The following is a 9,398-nucleotide window of genomic DNA, read 5'->3' on the forward strand; positions in this document are numbered from 1 at the left end:
AATAAGCATTTTACAAACATAAAATTTAAATTTTATTTTTTTATAATATAAATATTTTCTATCTTTTTTTTGAATGATTAAATTAGTATATTTAGATCAAAACAATCAGAATTTGATAAAAGGAAAAAATTTCGATTTAAAAATTTATTATAAATCAAATATTTAGTCGAAAAATTAAAAATTATTTTAAAAAATATATTAATATTGTAAATAACAAAAAATGGAGTGTTATGCATGCAATTGCCCAATTTAAAACAAGGTTGAAGAACATGTATCTTCATTTCAATTCGCGCTGAAGACGACTCCCTCTTCTTCGCGGGAAGCATCCGTGGTCTTTCCATTCGGGTCCTCGTAGCGACCCATAACCATCTACTTTCAGCTTCCTTACCCATAATTTCCACTTCCACTTACCAAAAATCCCTCCTTTTCCATTCATCTCCACAACTGGCTCACCTGGTATTTCGTCTCAATACCATCCCCAAAACTCTAGGTGGTCCCGCCGATGGCCCCTGCTCTAACCGCCAGCCGACGGCGATGGATCTTCGTCCTCGCCGCCGCTGGGATCTCCGGCTACGGTGCCTACAGATTCTATCACCTCCCTTCTGTCTCAGCAAAACGCCGGAAGCTCGTCAAGCTCTTCACGGCCCTCTTCTCCGTTGCGGAGGCTATCTCCTCTTCAGCCGACGCCGTCAGTCTCCTAACTTCCGATCTTAAACACTTCCTCCGGTCCGATTCCGACGAGATCCCCCTAAGCCTCAAGCAACTCGCTAAAGTCGCGCGATCCGATGAGTTTTCAACATCAATTTCTAGACTTTCCGATGCCCTAGCAGTCGGAGTCATTCGAGGGCTTCACACTGCATCGGATTCTCCTGTAACAGAAGCTCAGACCAGCTCAAGCTTCTCTGATAGGCTTCTCGACAAGCTTTTCTCTGATAAAGGATCCGGTTTTGCCTCGGTGGTGGTCGGAAGTTTCGCAAGGAGCATGGTGATGGCCTTATATTGCAGAGGAGATGCAATTGATTCTTGCGATGTGCCAGCTTGGGTCAATTTGATGTGCACGGACAAGTGTAGGGAGCTGATTGCCAGCAGCATTCAGCTTTTTGTGAGAACTGCTGTGTCTGTTTACCTGGACAAGACTATGGACGTCAACACTTATGAAGTCTTGTTCTCCGGCCTCACAAACCCCAGACACGAGGCTAAGGTCAAGGACATCTTGGTTTCTGTTTGCAATGGTGCTGTGGAAACAGTTGTAAAGACTTCTCATGGGGTGCTGAGCCGTTCAAAGTCAAGTTCATCGATGACTAGTAGGAACGATCTCAACCAATTTGGTTTGTTTCAAAGTTTGAAGAGTTCTGGTGATATCAAGAGCAAGTATAGTAGTGGATGGGTTGAGCAGGTTTCATCAGTTTTAGCAGTTCCGAGCAATAGACAGTTTGTTCTTGATGTGACTGGTAGAGTGACATTTGAGTCTGTGAGATCTTTTGTTAAATTTGTCATGTGGAATCTACAAGATGGTATGAAGAGGAGTATGAATGTTGTTAGTGAGAAAGTTGTCGAAAGGGGCATGGATGTGATGAGGTACTTGTGCTCCAAGGCTATGCTTGCTTTCAGTTTATGTATTGCACTCTGCCTGGACATTGCAGGTGGAAAGAGAATTTTGTTGGCTGCGTAATTTGCAAGTGATCATGTCACTATGCAGCTGAGCATTTATTTTTGACACGATGCTTCTTAGAAGTGTTCATTCAATGAAAGTTTTACGCAAAGGTGTGGATGATTTCCATTGTAGCTTTTTTTCCCCTCCTTTATATAATTTATGCTCTTAGAAGTTGTTGCAAATGTGAGTGCAAATATAGAAACATTTTTTTAATTAAAATAATGATGCAATTAATTGAATTGCTAAATCTAAAACTATATATTATGATAAATGGAGTTTATAGATCTTATTGTTGAGTTCTTTGCTAGCTCTGTGTTCTATGACTGTTTCTTGTTGTGAAATTGTGTTGTTTGTGTGGAATATGATTGTGTTGATCAATCGGGTTGCATTGTCACCATGAATCTCAGCTCAGTTTGTTGTGTTTGCTGGAGGGTGCTTGCACACAATTTTTTTTGGTACAATGTCATAGCGCTATGTACCCAAGCGCCCTAGCTATAACATCCCAAACTCTTAATTATCAAGCTATTTTTTGCTTTGGGCTAAGAGCCTCACAGTTTTTTCATGCTAGTGTAACTTTCCAGTAGGTCATTTATCTCAGAATTGCTTTGGGATGAGCACGCTTAATTGCAGAGTTTCTTAAATGAAATTCTAACCATTACACCAAAAGACACTTCGATGCTTAAGAGTTTAGCTTCTTTACTTAAGGGGTTTTACAATCTCACACACTTAAGTAACTAACGTACTCGTCAGCATCTTTATCCCATAATCATCTATTAGGCAGATAGGATTCTAGAAATGACCCCTACAAGTTCAAGTGGTGGCTCCCATCATGTAGCACTTTGTTCCATACAAGGTTTAAGAGGTGACTTCTATGGCGTAGCACTTTGTCTTGTATGACACTTAATTTCATCTTTCGACTGGTGTATTGCTCTGATACCATTTGTAACAACTTAAACTCTTAACTATCAAGATATTTTCCGCTTTGGCCTAAGAGCCTCACAGTTTTGTCATGTTGGTGTAACTTACTAGTAGATTACTCATTATAGAATTACTCTAGGATGAACATGCTTAACTACGATGTTTTTTTAAATGAAATTTCAATAATTACACCAAAAAGTGCATTGATGTTTAAGAGTTTAGTTTATTTTACTTAAAGGGTTTCACAATAGTTAATTGCCCCAGAATCAAATTTGACGGAATTGTCTATTTATCATTTTAAGAATATACCATAATTTCTATAAAACATTAATATAAATAATAACCAACTAAAATCATATACATAGTTATATTTTACTATTTAATCACCCAAAATGTCATTTACACTAATCGAGAGATCACTCTACAAAAAAATTAAAAAAATACATAACACAATTTAAAAAAAATCTGATGATCTCTGACAATCTCACTCAAACTGGTCATGACCAATTCCCTGACCTGAAATCATTAAAAATTTATATAACGAGCTCAAAAGCCCAACTGTAATCCAAAACTCACTAAAGATTTTAATACAAAAACTAAAAAATCAATATGATATGCTTAGTTTAATATAATCAATAGCAATCAATGTAGTTAATGACAAAATATTATCAATAAAATTCAAAATGATTAATAATAAAAGTAAGAAATCATTACAATGAATCTAAAAATTAATAATTGGTATAAAATTCAATAAATCAGTAAAACAACAGTGCAAAAATTATTCATAAATCACTAAAAGAATCTATCTTATCATTTTATATGCATCATCTATTTATGTATTATTAATATATCTAATATTGTCAATGATATTAATGTATATGTCAATCATCAATGCTATTAATATATGAATGTATCAGTATATGATTTAACAAGACAGGACATCTAGATTTAATGTGATGTTTTCAACATTTTTTACCCTAACTGATTCTTAGTTGGTTATCAGTCATATTAATTATCAGTTATCCAATTGATCAATTATCATATTCAATTAATCAATTATCATTAAACGTAGCTTCATTAAATCAATAAAAAGTCATCACTCTCTATCCGTCGGCATAATCGGTCATCTGTTACAAGCTACAAATAGGATAACTGATACAGACATCCGACCGTGAAAGCTTATCAGAGGAGGAGATGAAGATCGACGGCCTTGATCGCACCATTTTATTTTAAGTTATTATTTATATTTTTATTTATTTATGCATTTTCCATTTGTAGCATCACTTGAGGGAGTAGGTGTTAGTGACCCCATGGGCACCGTCTTTTGTTATGTATTTTAGGCTACTTATAGCCTCCTCCTTTCTTGTAATGGTTAATGGATTATTATGAAGAAAATTTCTGCACTTTGTTCTTGAGAGTGATGAGAGTGGAAGTCCCTATGTGAGGGCAATGCAATACCCACTAGGAACAGGAAAGTCCGAGCTCGTGGTGTGAAGTCCCTAGGTGAAGGGCAACGCATCACCCACCAACGGCATGAAGCGTCCGGGTTCATGGTTTTATCTCTTCTAAACTCCCTTTCCCTCCTATCCGCCGACCAAAATCTTCCCCAACCCCACAAGCCATCGGCCTATTTCCCCTTCTCTTTCCCTACCCCGTCCAAACCCTCTTCATCCTCCAAGCCGTCGGTAAACACGCCCTTTCTTCTCCCCAAATCACCAGCCAAACCCACCTCTTTTCCTCAAGCCGTTGGCCTCTCCCCTTCCACCTTTGCCTCAAAAAAATTGTTCAAATTTAGGTATTGAATAACTTCTTATTTTGGTCCATTCTAAACTTGGAAAGTTTTCGAAATTCAAAATTCAAAATTCAAAATTATTTGAATTTGAATTCTTTCCTAAAATAAGTTGACTTGTTTTGGAAATCTCCCCAATCTGACATTAATTAGAGATTCTCCCTTAATCCTCTTTCCTTAATTAATGTCCTATGTTTGAGAAGGATTTCAAATCCCCAATCAAGTTCCCTCTTGCATGACCGGCCCCTAGTCCCTTTCCCTCCTTAATTTCCCTTTTTCCTAAATTAGTTTGATATTAATTTGGAAAAATTTTGAATTCAAATTCAACTAAATTTGAAATTCAAATCCTTTCTTAAATTAATTAACATATTTTAGGAACCCCCTTTCAATCTTGGATTGATTAAAATATGAAATTGAATTGGAAATAAATCTAATTTTAATATTCATTGCACCTAGACACATTCATTGAATTGACAACCCCCCTCCCTTTCTCTTGGCCGGACCCCTTTCTCCCCTCTTAATTAATTCCCCCCAATTAACCACCCCAATTGCAGCAACCATTTAACATGCATCAATCCAAATTGATTCTTGCTTTAATTTCTCTAGCCACCTAAGCATCAATTAACTCCGAATTTCTTATCTAACTACTGGAATTAATTCCCGAATTTATGAATTATTGTCCTTTCCTTAATCTATCCCTAAATCTGGAATTAATTTCAAGTTTCTAGCTCTATTCTACATCAATAACACCACAAATTATCTTTAAAGGAAAGCCCGTCGGCCCACCCTCTTGCGCAGGGTATTATGTTTTAACAGCCAACCCATTTTATAGTGTTAATAGCCGACCTTTCTTGCTTATGCAGATGCCACAATTAAAATGCAGTATGAAATAATCAATTCTATTTATTATAAGAAAATCTATATAATAATTAAAATGATTGAAAACTAAAATGAAATTTGTATTACTTTCAACAAATAGAAGAGATCTCTGAATAAAATTGACAGATGAAAAATGCTCAAACAACATTCTCTCTCTTCCCCCTCTCTTTTTCGACAAGGCACGATACTGAAATTCAGATTTTCATTAAAAAAAAATCATTTAAAAAAATCTAATTATTATACTAGCACTGCATAGTTTATTTGGAGAAAAGACAGAGTGCATAGTGCGGCAACGCTTAAGATATGGCTCTGTGGCGTTGTCAGGCAGACTAGAGGCATAGTGTTTAGTGCCACGATGCTCCAAATTGGCACCGCAGCGCTACGAGGCCGACTAGATAGTTTTTCTTAAGGCAGCGTCCCTTGTTGGTATATACAGTATCTCTTTGTTTATTCTTGTGTAAAAATAGTATAAGAAAGAAGAGAAGCAAGGAGAGAGCGAGAGAGAAGAGGGATTTGTATAAATTTCTCCCAATTTTCATATTGATTTCTTGATGTGGTGTGGCTTTGTGGTTTTTTCCCGCTTTCGGATTTTTCCATGTTAAATCCTGGTGTTCTTTACTTTCCGCTGCATTTCTATTTTCTTGTTTGTTTCGTTGCGTGATTTACTTCCAACCCCAACAAATGGGATTTAATTGCCTCAATAACCTTTATCTTAAGGTTAAGATAAAATCTCCAAAATCTTTTATATGATTTGGAAGGAGATTTGGCCAATATTGTATTCAGATGTCTAGTAAAAATTTGCTACCAAACTAATGATCAGGTTCATTCGCCATCTATTACCCTGCCTATTTCTTTGCAAGTCTATAAAAGGAGATGCAATTAGCACATGAAAGATATATCTTAGAGGATCAAGAGATTAGTGCTTGCGACTCCTTCACTGGCTAATGGTTGCTGAGTTGTTTGATGTCCTACGATTATGCTGGGTGAAGGAGATCATTGATTAGCTAACGGAGACTGGTAAAGGAGATCATTGATGAGCTATCAGAGACTGGTGGGTGGCGAGGTAGTGATTGAAGGATAGCGAGGCTGCAAGCTTTGTTGAAGGCTTGGTTGGAGAGCTAAGAGTTAGCAACAACAAATCCGGTGGTCTTTCTCATGTAGAGTTCTTGAGAGGTGACTACAACTGCTCACTTCATGAAGATTAGATATAGGTGATATGGTTCTTAAGAAGACAGCAGTCTCCAAAAAGCACTATGATATGGACCTTAAAGGAAAGTTGAAAAGGATGCTTACAAACTATAAAATAAGTGATGAAGTGCCAATCCTAAGAACTGGAACTTCCACCGATTTCAAATTATTTTACTCTTGAAGTGCTAACCTGTGCTTGATTACATACAAGTATGCTGACATGCATGAGTTGAGAAGGGTGTTACATGGCTTTTGTGATCAAACAACTAAGTCCTAACCAACGAAGGGAGGGGGCATTTTTATTCGGATTGATATCTTTTGTTATCAATATTCATGATTAGAATATTCATGTAATATGTTACTTCATCATTTCTTATTAAGAAAACTTTAAGATCTCTTACAATTAAAGCCATCTTTTCATTTACATACTATAACATTACAAATAATTTTCTTCTAATATCCCACAAAAGTTGAACATCTTTGAGACCTGCCAAAAGCAAGAAGTATTACTACTCCATTGGCAACAGTCAATGCACAACTACCTAACCACTTTTGACAACCGAAGCATAATTATTTTATTTTGCCAATAACCAAGAAATTTTAAGTTGCCCATAAACAAGTTATAATTAACATATTTCCATCAATAACCAAGATAGAGAGGAATTATTGTTGACAACCAAAGAATATTTATTCTATTAAAAGCTAAGGCACAGTTAAATATATGATTGACTATGGAATAGAAGATTTAAAAGTATAAAGAGCAAAAAAATATCAAAAAATCATTTAGAATGATCAAGAAGTAATAGAAGAAAACATTGTTATCCATTCAAAATTAAAATTTACATATGAATGAATTCAAACAAATTACATTACAACTTGCAAAGCATGGAGGTGGTTATGCATGGCATATTCTTTGATCACATGGAGAGGAGTGGTAAGCCAAAAGTTTATGCAAAGGGAGTTGGGGTGATATTTATAGTAGAAATATGAAAATTTGAGATTTTATTTATAAATTAATAAAATAAAGAGAAAATAAATACAATTTAAATGAATCCAGCAAGATTACCAAAGGAAGCTACCCAAGACTACCTAAAGGAAAAATCTACTGTTACGGTTCTCCCTGAACTGACCAAACTGGCCTTACTGAGGCCGGTTCACTTTTATAGGAGGCTGGCTAAGCCACCTCCTTAGAAATTGCCGCCCAAGCATGTGTCCCCCACCCCCTCCCCTCCCCTCTAGGGTGGCAAATAGAGAGAGGGAAGGGGGCGGCTAAAGCATATGGAGGTTATTTTGAATTTGGTTTTATGTTAGGAAGCTTTTATTAGGAAGATATGTATTTAAAGAGCATCAGAGGCTTGGGTTAGGACATGCTTGATTATTGTTTCTCTTTGAGTTCTCTTTGATGTCTTGGGCTCTAGACTCATCGTCTAGAGATTGGGAGAGAACAATCCTCCTCCCAAATTGAGGAGCTTTTATTATGTATAGAGACCGGACGGGAGAACCGTCCGGTTAAGCACTGGGTACCCAGTGGTACCGAGTGCGGGTACCGAGCTGGGTACCCACCAATGAGATGACCTGGCGCATTTTTATAACTCCGCACAGAATAATTTGAGGATCATTTGTATCTTTGATTTGTGCTTGCTTTGATTTGATTCCTATAATACATACTGTTTTGGATTGTTTTCATCAAAATTCTTGAGTTTTTATCGCTGTTTTTACCAATTATTGTTAAGTTTGCTTGCAAACTCAAGTATTTTCCATTAGAGTTACTTGCGAACTTAAGTATTTCCTATCATCTACAAATCCACTTCCAATATCTCACAAATAGACTCATATCTACAAATCTACTTCCAATATCTCATAAATAGACTCATAACTTCCAATATCAAGTATTTTGCATTAGGTTACTTGCGAACTTAAGTATTTCCTATCATCCACTCATGCTCAACCCCCTCACATCTCTCCACATACCCTCTACCAGACTCCTCTTTAGGGATAGGTCTTAGGGGAGGCATTTTTTTTGTTTCCTCCAAAATCTCCACCTCTTAATCTTTCTTTTATCTAGTTGGCTTCGGATTTTCCCAACTTCTGCGGTTGTCGGCACCTTCCCACACCTCAAATGATGATATTTTGGTTTGGTCATCGAGCACTTTCTTCAACATCTCCTCAAGGATGGAAAATTTCGAATCGAATTTATCATGGATGGCTGAAACATCCTTTTTTAAATCTGAAACTTGAGTTTGGAGATATGAAATTTCAGATTTCATTTGTCCAATCTCCACTTCGAGGCATTTCTCCAATGCATCCATTTTCTTGGCCGACATTGATCCCAGATTTTTGTAGAAATAAAAATATGGACTTCAACCTTCAAAAACAACATTTTTTTTCTTCAAAATCCCAATAACAACCGCTGAAATTCACCAAAACAGCCCACCAAAGGTCCCAAAAACTGCTCTGATATCAATTTGATATGAAACAACCACTATAAATCCAGAAAACGTCTGGATTTTAGAAAATAAAAACAACTATAGTGCAGATTTTGCGAGAACTTGATAGGAAACACTTGGATTTCCAAGTGTTTCTCACCAAAACCAAGTAGATCCAATGTAAAACTGCTGTCCACAGCAGAAAAACAGTAGGAAAGCAGGGAAAAACTGCAGAAAAATCAGAGAAAAGACTTGTATTTTACTAGTAGTTGCAAGGAAAATAGCAAAGATACAATTGATCCTCAATTCGAGAGGAGGATCGATCTCTCCCAAATCTCTAGACGCCGCTAGAGCCCAAAGAAACCTAAATCTAAGAGATCTCAAATTTCAGCCAAATTCCAGATGCCCAAACCCTAGGAAAACAAACTATTTAATGCATACAAATCAAAAGGAAATTCCTAAACAGTCCCTACATTCAAATTTCCCTCTCAAAACCCTCAAAAAAGCTTCCTAAAAAGCTATCGTGGATCATGCGTGCGTGCGG

At 36.6% G+C, this 9,398-nt stretch overlaps 1 protein-coding gene across 3 annotated transcripts in view; it reads left to right on the forward strand.

Annotated features, from left to right (window-relative positions):
* Window positions 1-265: 265 nt before the first annotated feature.
* Window positions 266-9,398, forward strand: part of LOC110106407 (protein PHLOEM PROTEIN 2-LIKE A10) — a 22,886-nt gene continuing 13,753 nt past the window's right edge. For all 3 annotated transcript variants that reach the window (XM_028700891.1, XM_020836309.2, XM_020836311.2), the window contains exon 1: window positions 266-1,764. In XM_028700891.1, the coding sequence (XP_028556724.1) occupies window positions 503-1,672 (1,170 nt within the window). In that variant the 5' untranslated portion in view covers window positions 266-502 and the 3' untranslated portion in view covers window positions 1,673-1,764. The remainder of the gene's footprint in view (window positions 1,765-9,398) is intronic.

Source organism: Dendrobium catenatum, unplaced genomic scaffold (assembly GCF_001605985.2).
Source record: "Dendrobium catenatum unplaced genomic scaffold, ASM160598v2 fragScaff_scaffold_1608, whole genome shotgun sequence".
Lineage (NCBI taxonomy): Eukaryota > Viridiplantae > Streptophyta > Magnoliopsida > Asparagales > Orchidaceae > Dendrobium > Dendrobium catenatum.